The following is a 19890-nucleotide window of genomic DNA, read 5'->3' as shown; positions in this document are numbered from 1 at the left end:
TCAGATAATATCACAATCAAAGGCCGCGAAATGAGCGAGCACGGACACAGCACTGTAAGATCATTCTGTTTCTGCACTTTTAATGTAGATGATTATATGTTGAACAACTACGACTTTACTTTTGCTTTAATTTGCGGTAGTTTGTGCGTCGGCTTAAAGCTACCCTGTGTGATATTTCCCCCATCTATCGGTGTAAAGGTTTATGACCATCCAGTGAATATTAGTTTCTGTTCCTCTCAATTCCGATTTCGTTTTAACTCCTACGGTGGCCGATTTAGTCCAAGATTAACACGGCAATCCCCCTCTTCACATAAACTTCTGACTTTAACTTCACTACATCTGAAAGACAAATATCGTCCTCAAATATTTACTCCACTACATTTCTATCAAGGTCCTCGAAGTGGAAAGTCGTTTCTGTCGCAGCTTTGAAAGTCAGTGATGATTTTTTTCTTCTTTTAAAGGTGTTTGGGTTTTTGCAGAAAGCCTTTCAGGAATCACTCTTGTAGAGTCTCGTGAAGTTCAATGATTTCACAGCATTTATTAAACACTGATTTATAGTTTAGAGCAAAATGGAAGAAGACGGATGTCCAAATGCTCATTTAGTGGAGTATTCACATAAACAAAGTTGATTCTGTCTTCAGTGAAGGTGAACAGTGTGAGAATATCAGATGTGTATCAGTGTATTGGATCCGTGCGTTCGGCCTTAAAGTGACAGCAGCTTTGTAACTTTTCTACAAGTCTTTAAATGAGTTTAAGTTAGTCGTCTGCTAGTGTGTCAGATGGAGCGTCACTGACTGGCTTAAACCATGATGGCATAATGTGCATTTATACAACTATAATACAATAATGCGGCGACATTTAAATTAAAATTACTTTTGATACTTAAGTACTTTTGAAAACAAACTTTTCTGTACTTTTACTCCAGTAAAAATCAGTCTTTACAGCTTTCACTTGTAACAGGGTAATATTTGTCCAGTTGTACTTTTACTTTTACTCAAGTAATGAAGTTGTGTATTAGTCCACCTCTGGCTGTTCTCCAGCAATCAGGCACCTCAGCTCAAACAGGCCTTAAAGCTACATTAGGACCGACCATTACCACGTCAGGAAAGCTCCTCAAACCCTTATTTTATTCATCAAAAATATCCTTTTCCGTCTGGTGAGGCTTCCCCATCCGATGCTCGGGTCTTGTAATAATGTTGGCCTCCCATTGGATGTTGAAAGATTATTCCCAATCGAAGGCAAAACACTCTTGCTCAAGCAACAAGGCTTATCAAACACCAGCTCACCAATTATCTGCATATTTGGGGTTTTTTTCTGGTGGCTGTCCTCTGCTCTTTCCATTTTGGGGGATACTCTGGGTTCGGGCCGAAAATTCCTCCAAAATATGCATAATCTTTACTCTATTGCATTTGATGCAAGTGTAAACTTGTGAAAAGGAAATATATGCTTACAATGTTACACTGACTGATTTATTGCTAATACACTCTCACATGCACTCTCTCTTTCACACACACACACTCAAACAATCACACATACACACACTCAAACAATCACACACACACACACACACACACACACACACACACACACACACACACACACACACACACTCAAACAATCACACATACACACACACACTCTCTCTCTCTCTCTCTCTCTCTCTCTCTCTCTCTCTCTCACTCACACACACACACACACACACACACACACACACACACACACACACACACACACACACACACACACACACACACACACTACATTATTCCATCACAGTAATCACATTTCTCGTTTGAAGCGTGTTTGTTGCCAATGCAATTAGCGGCCTAACAAATATCATAATTCATTAGTCAGTTTTCTCGTGTTTGTGCCACTATTCCATTTTCCTTTAGCACATATTAAGCTTAATGAGGCAAATATACAGTGATCATAATGAGATCGGTTTGCGCGGTCTCTTTAACAGTGTGAAGTCTGCAGTGAAGCCACTCATGCACAACTGATTGTTTGTTTGTTTGTGGTAGTTTCAATAAAACTGTGAAAGTGTTCAGTAAGTGTTAATAAACTCTGCCCCCTGCTGTTCTTACTGTAAAATGACAGAGAAGACGTCAAGAGTGTTAACTAGGGAAGCCCGTTTCCGCCACAGTTGAGTAAAAAATATGATTCTTTGAGTCGAATGAATGTGTTTCCTTCAAAGTGTAAACAACAGTGTGTGTGTGTGTGTGTGTGTGTGTGTGTGTGTGTGTGTGTGTGTGTGTGTGTGTGTGTGTGTGTGTGTGTGTGTGTGTGTGTGTGTGTGTGTGTGTGTGTGTGTGTGTGTGTGTGTGTGTGTGTGAGAGAGAGACTCTGTTTATGTGTTTTATGAGGACACAAATTTGTATAACTACATGGGTATTACACTGGTATTACTCTATAAATGTGGTTTATGAGGACATATCAAATGTCCTCATAATTCAAATGGCCTTAAAAACACACTAAATGATGTTTTTTTGAGAAAGTAAAAATGCAGAATGTTTCCTGTGATGGGTAGGTTTAGGGGCAGTGTGTGTGTGTGTGTGTGTGTGTGTGTGTGTGTGTGTGTGTGTGTGTGTGTGTGTGTGTGTGTGTGTGTGTGTGTGTGTGTGTGTGTGTGTGTGTGTGTGTGTGTGTGTGTGTGTGTGTGTGTGTGTGTGTGTGTGTGTGTGTGTGATGAGCAGGTTTAGGGGCAGTGTAAGGGGATAGAAAATACGGTTTGTACAGTATAAAAACCATTACGCCTATGGAGAGTCCCTGTAAACCACATAGACCAACATGTGTGTGTGTGTGTGTGTGTGTGTGTGTGTGTGTGTGTGTGTGTGTGTGTGTGTGTGTGTGTGTGTGTGTGTGAGGCTTTGAGTTTGTCACAGATCAGGAATCCAGCAGAACAACACACATCTTAATGAAAGTCTGGATTGTGCGGCTGAATGTGTTTCCCTCAAAGCGGACACTTGATGACTTACTGACGGTCACTGAATGCAGTGTGTGTTCTGAAATCTGGCTGGTGTGTGTGTGTGTGTTTTCCACTAGATGGCGCAATGCCTTTTTACTTAACATTGGGTTTCTCCCACAACCCACCACTGATGGCATTAGCATGAATAAAGACAAAGAGATTATTTAGAATCAAACTCTTTAATGGGTTTGTATTTCTACATGTTTAGTGGCATTTCTGACTCACGATGTTGTAATTTTGCGTGTAATTAAAACTTGCTAAAGGACTCCCATAAGGTTATTATTACAGCATCAAAATGTATTTAGATAAAAAATGTATGTCCGGTTTAATGTTAAATTAATATTAATTTAATAGTAATAATAAATATCTAATATTAATCTAAATGTATTTTTTTATCTTCATAATACATAACAAAATTAGGCCACCATATATATATATATAAAGAAAATTAAGGCTATTTTAAGACCATTAAGATGCTTTTGCTTTATTTTAAGGTGGCATAGTTATATTGTACTTACTGAAATAAGTACTGAGTAATATTAATGAAGTACTTACTATGGAGTTACAGTTATGGTTAGGTTTGTGACTATATTTTAATATTATTAATATCAATATTATATACTATGGTTGAAATAAATATTACTATAGTAAGTACATGTAACGTGTATCTCCGCCACCTTAATTACACATAAGTTTTTTTTTCTTTTTTGCAAAATATAATTTAAATTTACAATGAAATATCAGACCAACATGCCTTTTATCGGATTATCCCGTACGTTATTACATAAATAAAATAATAATAAAAAATATAGGCCTAGATAATATATATATATACCAACACATCATATCGACCGTACTTACACGCAGGCGTGAATGTTTAAGTGTAAACCAAGTCAGTTTAATTTTAACCAAATTTCTGTGTTTGAAATTAAATTATGATATAATCCTGTCTTCATATTCCAATTCAGTCAGGCTGTTGGTGAGAGTGTTAATCTGTGGCACGCGGCTCTGAAGGGTTTGGATTAGAAGAAAATATCTGCAGCAGATAAACACACACACACACACACACACACACACTGCAAAAGAATGCTTTTCTTACTCAGTATTTTTGTCTTGTTTCTAGTCCAAACATCTAAAAAGTCTTAAAACAAGAAGTATTTACTAGACAAGCAAAAATTATTGTCTTGTTTTGGGAAAAATAACTCAAAATGAAGAGAGTTTTTGCTTAAAATAAGATCAATAATCTGCCAATGGGGTGAGAAAAATAATCTTGTTTTCTGTTTGAATTAAGATTATTTTTCTCACCCCATTGGCAGATTATTTATCTTATTTTAAGCAAAAACTCTCTTCATTTTGAGTTATTTTTCCTATTTTTCTTAATGGAAGAATTATTTAGAAATTTTGACTAGAAACAAGACAAGAAACGTGTTTTTTTGCAGAAGTTTAGTCATCAGCCATTTTGTAAATGTTTCAGAACATTCTAAAGAAACGTTCACAAAATGTCTGAAGAACGATCAGACGGAACGTTCACATAACCAAGAAAACACATTTGAAGACATTTAAAAAAACGAACATTTGAAACGTCAGAAGAAAAACACAACGAGACGTGTGTGTGAAATATTCTTTAATCAGCACTAGGTAACTTTTCAACCTTCATAATATATTTTCAAGACTCTTGAGATGATAAATCGACTTACAATAGGTTAATTGACACGTCTGCCATAGCCTGATGGGGTCTGTATCGTTTTTAATCGTACTTTTAAACTTCGGGTTTCGGGTAGTAACCCGAGAACAAAAAGAACTACAAAATTCGACTGCTTTACGGCATATACGTCACTTCCACCAACACACACACTTCCTTACATTCGGACGTGCGAGCCCAGCTTTGTTCGTCGGATAATATAGTCATGTCTGAAGCAGCACAGACACATAAGAAAGAAAAGGTTTTGTTGGAGGAAAGCAATAAGAGGAAACGAGAGAGTGATTAAAGGCAGGACGAGGATCAGCATGTGACCAGCGTTTGCTCGTCGGCGTGAGCTGAAGGAGGCGTGCCCGACCGATGCTGTCCTGCTTGTTACGGTGATTACCGACCACTCAAACATTGAACTGAAGTATCATATAGATTCTGGAAAACGCTAACCAATAGACTACTATAATGACGCTGGCTTGTAAACGTGAGCATCGTGATCATTTGGCGTTTGAAAAAAATAAAACCCATGAAATGATATTCATATGACATGCTGAAGCATAAGCCACTGACTGTACCTGGGATGAAGACATTTCCCACGCGCCGCCAGAAGAACACCGGCATGTGAACTCCTCCTGCAGTGTTCAGGGGAACTGTTAGTGCTGCACCGACCCGCGGGACGCTTTTATGAAGTTATTTGGCCCGCACCGCACCACTGTATATATTTTTACAACCCGCTGCGCACCCGCGACCATTAAATAGACACACGGGGTCCGCGGGTTATGAGACGACCCGCGCATCACTAGTTCAGGGCTATCAGGGCTGTCATGTCAACAAATGCACGCGCGATGGCATCCCCTGATGTAGGACGACAGCTTACGACAGTAGTTGAGGACATTATTTTTTCCAAACTGTAGGGGGACCCCGAGAGCAAAAGTTGCCCAGTGCTGCTTTAATGTTATGATGTCTAGCTAGACCTGTGTGTTTCACGTGAATCATAAATTATGGTCTATATCTGTAAATATTGATAGTCTTTAAACAAACTCATTCCGTGAGTCCCAAGTTCACTGGATTCTGCATATGAGCATATTTCTGCATTAATATCCATAAAGCCATGAGTTTGCCGCCGGTGTGATTTAGAGCCGGAGGACAAGCGTTTGGCCACGGCTCACATCAACACGGCGTGATTTACAGCAGAGAACAGATGGCACTGAATGTTTAAAGAAGATGATGTGCAGTTTATTCCCATGCAGCGACACTGGGGTTTGGAAATGAGGCGGAGAAAGAGTATCATCATCATCATCATCATCATCATCATCATCACCGCGTGAGAACCGGACGTGTAATTCTGCCTAATGTCAGGCCTGAGACTCCAGTGTGATCAGAAGAGGCGATCGGGAGAAACTCAAGAGCTTAAAGTATTAATCCATCGACAATCTCCTCACCATCCGCCGCTCCACTGAGGTCAAAGGCGGGCGGACACACACACACACACACACACACACACACACACACACACCCTTACGAAAGGAAAATATATTTACCAATACATTACTTGAAATACATTTTAATATATTGTAAATATATGGAATAATATATTGATGGTATTATAAAATATATTATATATTCATGTAATATATTGCAAAATATACAAATGATTGCCGCTTTCAATATATTGCAATATATGCAAAAATATAAATATTAATTCCCAATTATATGTGAATATATTGCCTAATGTATTGCATGAAATTTTCCAATATACTGCAATATATTTTTGTTTCGTAAGGGCACACACACTAACCCTAACCCTACCCATCACACACACACACACACACACACACACACACACACACACACACACACACACACACACACACACACACACACACACACACACACACACACACACACACACACACACACATACACTGCCCCTAAACCTACCCCTCTCTTACACACACACACACACACACACACACACACACACACACACACAAACACTCAGGAATCACAGCTCTGTAGCATGCTCGGTTTTTATATCATACACCAGGTGAAATCTGTCTAACGTGTTTAAAGCGGCGGTGAAATGCTGTTTCATGCATACTGAGCTTTCCACTGTTACAGACTTGGATTCCCATCCTAAACATAGACAAAGTTTCAAAAACTAATGTTGGACGTTTGATGGAGTATTTCTGTGTTAAAAATACTCCTTCCGGTTTCTCACAAGATTCGGAGAGTTTTTTTCGAATATGGGTCGGCTTGACGTTAATAGAGCGGAAGGTCCTTGTATGGGCCGTACGGGCTCTTCTCCCTTTTAATATTCATTTATTATTTTAATATTATTTCATTCATAATCGGATGTATAATGTGTTTGTGAAGTTTAAGTGCATGAGAGAGTTATGGATATACTGCATGGACATACGTTGGTGTCATATGGTAGACACAGGGGAGGAAGAGGCAATTTCAAAATGTCCTGCCCATACAGGAATACACGTGGCATAAGTGACGGATCATGGACTGATGGAAATATTCTTTATATGGAAAGTTGATTGTAAAACACATGTGTACGCATGAAGTATATATTCTATTATAACCATAGGATGCAAGTTTTGCTACCTTATAAGGAATCGCAGATCCTTTTGTCAGTGCTCACTGTTAATGCACTGCCCCAGAGAAACACGTACAGCTGGCACGACGACAACAACTTTCTCTTTTTAGATATATATGACAATAAAGAGCTGTTTGACAACTGGTATCCGGTCCTGTGATTTAATCATAATCACATACACACATCACCTAATGCTAACATACATAGTTCCATATACAAGCACTGCACACATAATTCACATTTATTTGTGTAGCACTTTTTACAATTCATATTGTTTCAAAGCAGAACACAACAAAGAACGTCACGATATGTGTTATGTTTGCATATGGAAGTGTGTATTTTTGGCAAATGTAAAAGGCCCTTTTACACCAACGGTGAATGAATAAGCCTCTGGCTAAAGGAAATGCAAATTCACGGCAGACGGCGCAGTTAGAAAAGCCTTCCGACTCTTCCGCCTTCTCTTACTTCATCAATAAAAATGAGAAGAAATTAAACACAAATGTGGTTTAAAAAAATCTTTATTAGTATGGTTGAAGTTGATCATCAAAGCAGCAAAGACATTGGTTAATAAAGTGAGATTAAACACAAAGTATATTTGTGTAATTTAATAAAATGTAAAATGTTATTTCTGATATTCTGACATTACATTGCACTGTTTTTATGAATTTTGAGTAACACTGAATCTGTTTTTTTTTTTTGCAAGTGAGATAAGTAAGTCCCTGCTCACATTTATTCAAAAACAACAATACCCTTCATGTTCACACACACACACACACACACACACACACACACACACACACACACACACACACACACACACACACACACACACACACACACACACACACACACACACACACACACACACCATATGGCCCATATTGATAGGAGAGCATCTTGCAGTTGATGGAGATTTGTGGGATGCACATCCAGGGCATGAAGCTCCCGTTCCACCACATCCCAAAGATGCTCTATTGGGTTGAGATCTGGGGACTGTGGCGGCCATTTTAGTACAGTCAACTCATTGTCATGTTCAAGAAACCAATTTGAAATGATTGGAGCTTTGTGACATGGTGCATTATCCTGCTGGAAGTAGCCATCAGAGGATGGGGACATGGTGGTCATAAAGGGATGGACATGGTCAGAAACAATGCTCAGGTAGGCCGTGGCATTTAAACGATGCCCGATTGGCACTAAGGGGCCTAAAGTGTGCCAAGAAAACATCCCCCACACCATTACACCACCACCACCAGCCTGCACAGCGGTAACAAGGCATGATGGATCCATGTTCTCATTCTGTTTACGCCAAATTCTGACTCTACCATCTGAATGTCTCAACAGAAATCGAGACTCATCAGACCAGGCAACATTTTTCCAGTCTTCAACTGTCCAATTTTGGTGAGCTCGTGCAAATTGTCGCCTCTTTTTCCTATTTGTAGTGGAGATGAGTGGTACCCGGTGGGGTCTTCTGCTGGTGTAGCCCATCCGCCTCAAGGTTGTGTGTGTTGTGGCTTCACAAATGCTTTGCTGCATACCTCGGTTGTAACGAGTGGTTATTTCAGTCAAAGTTGCTCTTCTATCAGCTTGAATCAGTCGGCCCATTCTCCTCTGACCTCGAGCATCAACAAGGCATTTTCTCCCACAGGACTGCTGCATACTGGATGCTCTTCCCTTTTCACACCATTCTTTGTAAACCCTAGAAATGGTTGTGTGTGAAAATCCCAGAAACTGAGCAGATTGTGAAATACTCAGACCGGCCCGTCTGGCACCAACAACCATGCCACGCTCAAAATTGCTTAAATTTTCACATTCTGACATTCAGTTTGGAGTTCAGGAGATTGTCTTGACCAGGACCACACCCCTAAATGCACTGAAGCAACTGCCATGTGATTGGTTGAGTAGATCATTGCATTATTGAGAAATTGAACAGGTGTTCCTAATAATCCTTACGGTGAGTGTATATATTAAATGTATATATATAATATGTATATTAGTGCAGTCACTCGATTAAAAAAATTAACTAAACATACATTTTTTTCTGTAAATAAAGTCTTATCAACATCAAGTCGTGTGTGTGAGTCCTAAGCAGTTCTGGCACTCGTTCTCTTCTGTCTCGTTGCCCTTAAATGGTTCAACAAAATTTGCTTTTAATATAATGCATACGCTAGCCAAAAGACAATAGAAAAATGGATGCTGCGTTAATCCAGAGTTACCGTCATAAATAAATGAAGAGCCACGAGGCTGATGAGACACGTCATTATCCACCGCGAGTAAAGATACTCAAAACAACGTCTCATATGTTGATGGTGAACACAGGATCATCCACATATCCAGTGTTTCTCCGGAGCTTCTCCCACGATAGATAAAGAACCGGCTGGATGCTGCTGCTAATGTCCATAAAGCCAAAAGCGATGTAGTGGATATAACAGAAGAAGACCTCCGGAGAGAAATACTCTTTAAAGGGAAAGAGAGCCACCGGCGGAAAGTAGTTAAAAACAATGATGGCCAGGATTATGAGCACCATTTTAAAGGCCTTTTTCTTGACGGGATGGCTCTCGTCTCGACCTGGAGCCGATTGTCTCAGAGCCCAGAGGATGGAGACGTTACAGAAGAGCATGAACGCAAAGGCTGCCACAATCATGACGGTGAAGGCTTTCTCAAAATGAGGGATGTTTCCGACACATTTGGCTGCGGCGTAAGCTAAGATAGCGAGCCACACGGCTCCGGCACACACAGAGCGATGCCACTTGTCCTTGAGTTTTGTGAAGGTGATGGGATGGCAGACGGCCATATATCGGTCCAGACAGATGCAGGACAAGAAGAGCGGAGATGAATCTTTGACGCCGTAGAAGAAGAGCAGGACGTACCAGTTGCTACTGGTGGTCAAATAGACGAGGTTGGCCAGTTCCAGTGGAGGAATTAGGCAGAAGAAAATGTCCAGAATGGCCAGATGGACAATAAAGATGTCTGAGGTGGACGAATCGCCCTTATTCTTCCAGATGAGCCACAGAACCATAATGTTGGCCGGGATGCCCAGGAGCATGTTGATGAACTGCAGCACCAGGTAGAAGATGAGGACGGCGGGCATGTGAGCGCATTTGGCGTAGACCGTCTGCTCGGCCGGCGAGATATTCAGCGGAGAATTGTCAAATCTGAACAGCTCTGGGATTGCCATCATCCTCGCTGTGCGCTCAGAACAACCTCTAAAACACACACACACACACACACACACACACACACACACACACACACACACACACACACACACACACACACACACACACACACACACACACGTTTGTTTTTGTGGCATATGTGGACATTCCCTAGGCGTAATGGTTTTTATACTGTACAAACCGTATTTTCTATCCCCCTTAAGGTGCGTTCACACCAAACGCGAATAGAGCGTCTGGAGCGAATGATTTCCATGTTAAGTCAATGAAAAGGCGTGTTGACGCGCATCTGGAGGTCCTGCGGCGCGATAGGCGCGTTTCGCACGGCGCGATGGACGCGATTCCGCCTCATTCGCACGTCCAGTTCGCGCAAATAACGCAAATTTGAAGCGGATTGAGCGTCTTGCGCGATAGGCGTGTTACGCGCGAGTAGTGCTTTTTGTGCATTCACGCGTTTGAAGTAGTGATGTCCGGTTCGCGAACGAATCGTTCTTTTTAACCGGATCTTTATAGTGAACCGGTCGAACCAGTTCACCAAATCGAACTGAATCGTTCTAAACGGTTCGCGTCTCAAATCAGGGCTGATCCCACAAATACTGTAGATATTAACTTTCTGCCATCAGTGACAGTCTCTCAAACTAAAAAATAAAACGAATATCTTGAAGTAGATGTTGTAACTCCAATCGTTAGCTGAAGTGAGACATGTTTTGCTGAGAGATCTGATGAACTCACGAGCAGCTGATACTGAGCATGCGCGTGTAACCGAACGTACCGGTTGTCGGATCCTCGGATCAGCAGTACAGAATCAAAACCGTTTCTATCGGACACGTTCGATACTGAGAACCGATGAGCCGATGTGCTGCGCATGCGTGTTATTTGTTCAGAGGAACGAAATAAAGGTTAAGTGTATAAAACTAATCACGTTTGGAAACATTATAACAAAGCTGTCACTGTATTATTTTAAAGTTTTGGAAACAATAGATTGTAAAACGGTCAAATTAAACATTTATTTGTTTTATCAATAATGCATGATATTTTCAGGAACAGCTTTTATCTTATTTAATTTCTAAGTCGATAAAGATTTTAAAATAGATGTAATCAAAACAGTAGGTTTGATATAGACTATTCAGCTTGCAGCAGTTCGCAGCTCAGCACCCTGTGCTCAGCACACACACACACACACACAACACACACACACACTGATACAGCGGTTCTCGAGTCAGATCGACCGGTTGCAACGGATCACCGGTACAGAATCGAGAACCGTTTCTATCAGACACGTTCGATCTTTCGGACATGTTCGATTCTGAGAACCGGTGAGCTGAGATACTGAGCATGCGTGAGAGCGGCGTAACCGAACTGTTTCTCTCGGACTGGGACAGCTGATGCTGATAATACATGAGCACGGGTGAACACTGAGGATTTGTGTAAGTAGGCCTATTCTGTCAATGTACGTTTATTTAATCCGTGTAAAACATCAGTGTTTGCACGACAGTGACAGTGACAGTCTCTCAAACTAGAAATAAAACTAATATCTTGAAGTAGATGTTGTAACAATCGATTCAGTTCTGTACTAAACTGTATTTAGTGCTGTTGCAAAACATAAATGAAAAAATGTTTCCAAGATGATGATGATGTCAATTATAATTATTACTATACTAAGTTTTGATTAGAAATACTTTATATGGATGTGTTTGAATGTATTTTCATCCGCCGGGATGATAGAAATGACGTCATTACGTAAAGACGTAAAAGAACCGGTGATCCGGTTTTTTTAACCGGATCATTGAAACGAACTGTCCGAAAGAACCGGTTCGCGGAAAAGAACCGAACTTCCCATCACTAGTTTGAAGCGAATTCATGTCTACAACCAAGTTGAAAAAATTAAACTATGCCGTCAATTCGCGCAGCGTCAACCAATGAGGAGCTGCTTGCTGCTGTCACGTGGTAAAGTGAAGAGAAACCCTGCATATAATTAAAAAATACTGTTATTTTGTCACTAAATGTAGTTTTAATGCTTTTCAGTTGATAGTGTAGTTGTTTTAAGCTAAAATATGTGGTTTACCTATAAAGACAGTGCCTATTTAAAAAGAATACTCTTGCGTTTTTGTAGTTGTGAGCTCCAGGCGATCTCCGGGCGCTCAGCGCTCGTTAACCCAGGCGAGAGCAGCCTTTCCTCGGCCAGTTCTTCTGGCGTTTGCCTCCGGCTCGGATGTCTCTGTAGAGGTTAAACATGAGATATTCTCCATCTTGTGTACATCTAATGGGCAATCTTTGGTCCAATTAATATATTATTGCCTACCAAATCATTTTGACTGATGTGAAGTGAAGTTTCATAACTTTATATTTTATTTAAATATACATGCAGTGAAGATAATCCAGGAAGTGCGTTGGCTGAACCACATGTGTGGCTGTTAATGCTTAATATATTTCACCTGGAGAGCCTTTAACGCGCGTCTATTTCGCTTCAAATGCTCGATTTCTATGCGCGTCCACAGCTAATTAGAGGCGCGAATGGATTCAAAATGTCCCCACGTCAAACTAGACACGGTAGATGCGATTTTTACACTCAATTCGCGTTTGGTGTGAACGCAGCGTTACACTGCCCCTAAACCTAACCATCACAGGGAACATTCTGCATCTTTACTTTCTCATAAAAACTCCTCCTGTGTGATTTATAAGCCTTTTGTAAAGTGGGGCCATGGGTAATGTCCTCATATTTCACCCTCTCCTGTAATACCTGTGTCATACCCATGGCATTATACACATTTGTGTCCTGATATGTCACAAAAACATGCCCACACACACACACACACACACACACACACAGTGATCAGTGAATCAAACACAAGCTTTGAGCTTTTCTGGTCCTTTTTTAAAATGCTAAAACAGCTTTCACTTTATGTCATGATAACATGATAATTACTGAGATTTGTCAAATCATGTTTATAGTGCTTTAGTCAATACAGCTTGACAGTAATAAAGAGGAAAACAGCATTGGTGTCAAAAGTTCTTCAGTTTCAGGAATCTCTTAAATATCATTATGATCCTAGTCTCATTAGCAAAATGTACCTGTGACTGCAAACCACAAAATACGTACCAATACAAACATATCACTGCCGTTTCCAAGATATAAACCATAGAGGCAATAAAACAGCAAGTATTTTTTTTTTTTTTCTACCATATTCTATGATTTGTAATCGAATACATTTTGGAGTTTGCGTCACTGAGCCAGCTCCAAATGTTCAGTTTTTCTGACATATTGAGCTTTCTCTATAGCTCAGCTGGTACAGATTTATACTTGCGATGCGAAAAGCTCGCGTACGAATCCCGTGAGAAACGAGTCAGTCACATTTGCTTTTATTATCGTGTAGGTTTAGGGTTTAGTTTGGGTGTACGTTAAAAAACCAACGTGACAAAATGTGCCAGATTCACGAACATCAGTTCTGGGGGAAAAACTACGCTTTTAGTGCCACCCAGAGGACATTTAACTTTAAACCTGTCGCGATATATAAGTATTGGTACACCTTTTGTGGTTTGCAAAAACGTTGCCACAGGTACATTTTGCCAATGAGACCAGGTTGCAGGGTTTCATTGTTGAATAATTCAGTGTCCTTAGTTGGTACACTCTAAAAAAATTGGTGCTATTTGGCACTAAAAGTGGCTATTGGCTTGTAATCATAGGGGAACCACTTTTGGTGCCAAATAGCACCATATCTTCAAATGTGCTATACAGCACCTTTGTCAAATGGGGCTATGTAGAACCCATAAGAGGTGCCATATCACATTTTATTTCTTCCTCAATAATGGTGCTAAACGGCACCAAAAGTAGTTATTTGGTGTGTAAAGAAACTTGAAAGGGGCTTGAAAGGTTCTTTGTATGGCAGTGGTGCTATATAGCACCTTTATCACCCCAAAGAACCACTGAAGAACCGCTGAAGAACCATACAGGGGCTTAACAGGTCCTGTATATGGTAACGGTGCTATATAACACTTCAGTCATCCCAAAGAACTGCTGAAGAACCACTGAAGAACCACTGAAGCACCATGATTTGGTGCTTTTCAGCACTTAAAGTGTTTCCCCTATGATTACAAGCCAAAGAACCACTTTTAGTGCTATATAGCACCGTTTTTTTTTAGAGTGTAGTTTCAATACAGCTTAAGCAATAAGTGTCACTGAATATGAAATGTCTTAAACCACCAGTTGTTAGATGTATGAAGTTCCATAGAGAAACAGTGTTAGCATCTTCTCTTACCTGTCTTGAGTTCCTGAAGTTCATTGAGGGACTGACGGCTCATTTTAAGCTGAAGACACTGACGAAGCCAAGCGTTCCAGAGACTAAACCAAAATGGAAAGGGAAATTCACTTACAGAAGAACTATTTGCATATTATTGATTTTATGGACCAGATAACATGTTAACATTTTACTGGCTTTGTGAGGAACAGGTTTGTGGATGGCGGGATTGGTTCAGAAGACGTGTAGAAGCACGTCTTCACCATTGGCAATGATGGGACTCAAAATTTGGTGGTAAACAACTGGTGTTCTCTGTGAGATTCACTGTCATTTGTTACGTGAAGATGACATGGTGCTTCATCTGGAAGGAAGAATAAGACAAAAAGGTCGCCGGTGATTATGAAATGCTTTGAGAGACTGGTTTTGTCTCACCTTAAATCATGTATCCCCTCTGATCATGACAACCATCAGTTTGCATATAGGAACAACAGATCCACAGACGATGCTATCTCAATTGCACGGCACGCAGCTCCACTTGGAAAATCCCAACAGCTACATCAGGATGTTGTTTGTGGACTACTCTTCTGCGTTTAATACCGTCAAACCAATAAAACTAGTCAACAAACTGCAAATACGGGGTCTGGGAGCCCTTCTCTGCCACTGGATTGAAAATGTTCTCACTAATAGACCACCGCACGTCAGGTTGGACCACCACTGCTCTCATAACATCATTGTTAGCACTGGGGTCCCTCAAGGCTGTGTTCTCAGTCCAGCACTGTTCTCTGTTCACACACGACTGTACCTCCTCCCATAATTCAAATACTCTCATCAAATTTGCAGATGATACAATTATAGTGGGACTCATATCCAACAATAATGAACTTGCATACAGAGAGGAGTTCCAGATACTAACTACTTGGTGCAAGGAAAACGACCTCATTCTTAAGACAAAAAACAAAACAAAAGAAATCATAATAGATCTAATCTAGAGCTCCTGGAGTGCCTCGGGGCTCAGTGCTGGGACCATTCTCTTCTCCATCTACATCTCATCACTGAATCTGTCCTTCAGAAACATGGTTTCTCCATCACTGCTATCATCTAGAGCTCCTGGAGTGCCTCGGGGCTCAGTGCTGGGACCACTTCTCTTCTCCATCTACATCTCATCACTGAATCTGTCCTTCAGAAACATGGTTTCTCCATCACTGCTATCATCTAGAGCTCCTGGAGTGCCTCGGGGCTCAGTGCTGGGACCACTTCTCTTCTCCATCTACATCTCATCACTGAATCTGTCCTTCAGAAACATGGTTTCTCCATCACTGCTATCATCTAGAGCTCCTGGAGTGCCTCGGGGCTCAGTGCTGGGACCACTTCTCTTCTCCATCTACATGTCATCACTAGATCTGTCCTTCAGAAACATGGTTTCTCCATCACTGCTATCATCTAGAGCTACTGGAGTGCCTCAGGGCTCAGTGCTGGGACCGCTTCTCCATCTACATCTCATCACTAGATCTGTCCTTCAGAAACATGGTTCCTCCATCACTGCTATCATCTAGAGCTCCTGGAGTGCCTCAGGGCTCAGTGCTGGGACCGCTTCTCTTCTCCATCTCATCACTATAGATCTGTCCTTCAGAAACATAGTTTCTCCATCACTGCTATCATCTAGAGCTGCTGGAGTGCCTCAGGACTCAGTGCTGGGACTGCTTCTCTTCTCCATCTACATGTCATCACTAGATCTGTCCTTCAGAAACATGGTTTCTCCATCACTGCTATCATCTAGAGCTACTGGAGTGCCTCAGGGCTCAGTGCTGGGACCGCTTCTCTTCTCCATCTCCATCTCATCACTAGATCTGTCCTTCAGAAACATGGTTTCTCCATCACTGCTGTCATCTAGAGCTACTGGAGTGCCTCAGGGCTCAGTGCTGGGACTGCTTCTCTTCATCTACATCTCATCACTAGATCTGTCCTTCAGAAACATGGTTTCTCCATCACTGCTATCATCTAGAGCTGCTGGAGTGCCTCAGGGCTCAGTGCTGGGACCCTTTCTCTTCTCTCAAGTCAAGTGCGTCTTTATTATCATTCCCCTATATACATGTATACACTGGAATGAGATGGCGTTTCCTCAGGACCATGGTGCAACATGGAACATTACACAAAACATAAAGTGCAGTAGCTTAGGACAATATACGAGACAATGATCCAGGACAATAATAGATACATTGTAGATACATTGTGCATAATAGATACATTGACTTATGTAATATGTAAATCCAGAATCCAGAAGAGTGATCATTTATCAAGCCGAAGAGAGCGCACGTTACACACCCTCCTCATAAACTTGCACTCGCATCAAATTCAAGGCACGGATGTTTGCCTACAGGACATTTCACCCCTATACTTAAACTCATTACTTCAGATATGCGTGTCCTCCAGAAGCTTGAGTTCTCCAAGTGAACGGCACTTTGTGGTACAAAATCACTTTTTTACTGACCTTCACCTGCCTAACTCAACCCGGACTGCTGAGTCATTTTCAAGAAACGGCTGAAGATGTATCTTTTTTGGCAACTCTTGACCCATTAATACTAACACTTACTATTCTATATCTCTTATTTAAAAAACCTATAGCTACATATACTAATTACTAAAATATATGATATGAAAAAAGGTCTTCAAAAAACAGCACCAAGCGTCCCGCTAGCGGGACAGTGACAGTTAAGAGGTTAAATTAATACTCCTCCCATTTGATTGGATAATTTTTAACTCTATACTCAAGTAACTACTAAGATTATTATTTTCAATTTTACTTTGAGGAAATATTGAATATCTGCGTAATTTGAATATAATTATTAGATACTGTACCCACCTTTATGGATAAAAGTGTCTGCTAAATTATTTAATGTAAAGGTAAAATGTTTTTTTGTTTTTTTTTTACCTTTGTGCGACAGAAGCACTTTTGTCATCTTTAGCTTCTTCAATAGCAACGAGGGAGGGGGGGTTTCATGGTGACTTTAAGACAAGTCCTGATTAATACACCAATTTTGCAGCTTGACTTCGAGAGAGGGAGTGAGGAGAGAAAAAGAGAGAGAGAAAGAGAGAGGTCAGTGCTAATGAGGAGCATGTTGAAGTCCGGCTGCGTTAGACCCCTGTGTCACGGCTACGGCTCTAGCCTTACTCCACCATTAGCCTTATTGGCCGCAGAGGTCAACAGGGGTCAAGTGGCTGTCGATCGGTTGACCCAACCTATCGGCTGCTCCGTGACTCTTTCGGCTGAGTTATGTTCACTCCAGGACGGCTGCGTTACTGCCAGAAAATCATTTCACTCGTGGTGATTTACAGACATCGAGCCACTGGAAACATTTGAAATGAATGCAGATTTATGTGGGTATTAATTCACAGTATTTGGATATAGCGAATATCAATACCTTTATCGGAACAATGAATATATTCATCACCTATTTACCGTCTTTCTGAAAGCTGCAGTCATCATTCACACAGCACTTCAGCCACATTCAGAGCCACGCATTGTGCATGCATGCAAAATATTGCAAATGCATTGAATAATTAGTGCTAAACAAAGCCGAAGTATCACATGCACAGCAGTGTGCTCATAGAAAGTGCTCTGGTCATTCATTAATGTTAATGTCCAGAACCTAAATGTGTGGTGAACCACAGCTTGGCCTAAATAAAGTAAGATAAAAGCATCAGTTTCCAACGCCGGTGCTCAGTGACTCGATCCATCACGGAGGCATGGGATCCATCTTTATCAGGGCCCATTAAAGTTACAGCGGGTACAAACGGATCCCAGCTTGCTTACCACTCTTCCTTTAACCTGTCCAAAACACATCTCCAATATCCCGGTGAAAGAAATACCATGAGCTCAGAAGTCAGGGGTTAAGGAGTGCGAGGCGGTGACCTGCCTCCATTACATCAAGAGCTCCCGGCCGCCATTGGCTCAGAGCTTCGGTTTCGCCTGCACTCTCAGAAAAAAAGGAACAGTGGAGGTACAATTTGGTTCCTTGGGGAATAAAACATATAATTGTCAGAGCTGGACAGTAACTAAGCACATTTACTTGAGTACTAAAGTCCACTTTTTGAGTATCTGTACTTTACTTGAGTATTATTTTTTCTGTAAACTTATGACTTTACCTTCACTCCATCTGAAAGACAAATATCGTCCTTTTTACTCCACTACATTTCTATCAAGGTCCTCGAAGTCGAAAGTCGTTTCTGTCGCAGCTTTGAAAGTCAGTGGATGATTTTTTTCTTCTTTAAAGGTGTTTGAGTTTTTGCAGAAAGCCTTTCAGGAATCACTCTTGTAGAGTCTCGTGAAGTTCAATGAACAAAGTTGATTCTGTCTTCAGTGAAGGTGAACAGTAGCCTAGAAATCTAGACGCACCCTAGCGGCAGCAAATCTAATTTGCCCGCAAGTGTCGTCTAGGCACTCTCAATACCTATCTGAGCTGTATTCCTCAGAATCTGGACGGCCCAATCACATTGTGTATAGAGTCGGTGGGCGGGGCCATAATGACGACGGCCGAGTTGCGTTTGCGTGCTTCTAGTAAACACAGAAACTGGCGAACGGCGGCGGTCTTTCGAATCAGCTTTGCCCGCGGCTCCGGAAGACTTGGAGTTAAGCTTTCCTCTGAGAAAAGAACAAAGAACGGCACTGAAGTCATTCTTAAAAAGGGAAGATGTGTTCGTCGGAGTTTAGCCGACCGGATACGGCGAATGTTTAATCTGTCAGCGAGCTCCCCTTCACCGTTGTTGCTCTGGTTGGTGTAGCGCTATCCTATCGCGTGCAGAGGGAGTTTGTAAGACAACCGTTTATCCGCCCCGTGGATTGAGCCCTGTCTATGGTGAGTTTCCAGACCAAACATCTTGATGTGGGTCTGGCTTGTCAGGCTAGGTGAACAGTGTGAGAATATCAGATGTGTATCAGTGTATTGGATCCGTGCATTCGGCCTTAAAGTGACAGCAGCTTTGCAACTTTTCTACAAGTATTTAAATGAGTTTAAGTTAGTCGTCTGCTAGTGTGTCAGATGGAGCGTCACTGACTGGCTTAAACCATGATGGCATAATGTGCATTTATACAACTATAATACAATAATGCGTTGACATAAAAAAAGGAAATTTACTTTTAATACTTAAGTACTTTTAAAAACAAATACTTCTGTACTTTTACTTCAGTAAAAATCAGTTTTTACAACTTTCACTTGTAACGGAGT

The 19890-nt window shown here is 41.1% G+C and overlaps 1 protein-coding gene across 1 annotated transcript; it reads right to left on the bottom strand.

Annotated features, from left to right (window-relative positions):
* Positions 1–9349: 9349 nt before the first annotated feature.
* Positions 9350–14757, bottom strand: LOC137070419 (proteinase-activated receptor 3-like). The gene is made up of 2 exons (XM_067437538.1): positions 14690–14757; positions 9350–10463 (listed from the first exon to the last, which is right to left on the bottom strand). Exon 2 carries the CDS (start codon positions 10436–10438, stop codon positions 9554–9556), a length of 885 nt encoding a protein of 294 aa, XP_067293639.1. The 5' UTR covers positions 10439–10463; positions 14690–14757; the 3' UTR covers positions 9350–9553.
* Between the last annotated feature and the right edge of the window lie 5133 nt (positions 14758–19890).

Source organism: Pseudorasbora parva, chromosome 3 (genome assembly GCF_024679245.1).
Source record: "Pseudorasbora parva isolate DD20220531a chromosome 3, ASM2467924v1, whole genome shotgun sequence".
Taxonomy (NCBI): Eukaryota; Metazoa; Chordata; class Actinopteri; order Cypriniformes; family Gobionidae; genus Pseudorasbora; species Pseudorasbora parva.
The sequence above is the reverse complement of the archived record's forward strand: the minus strand, read 5'-3'. Positions and strand labels throughout refer to the sequence as shown.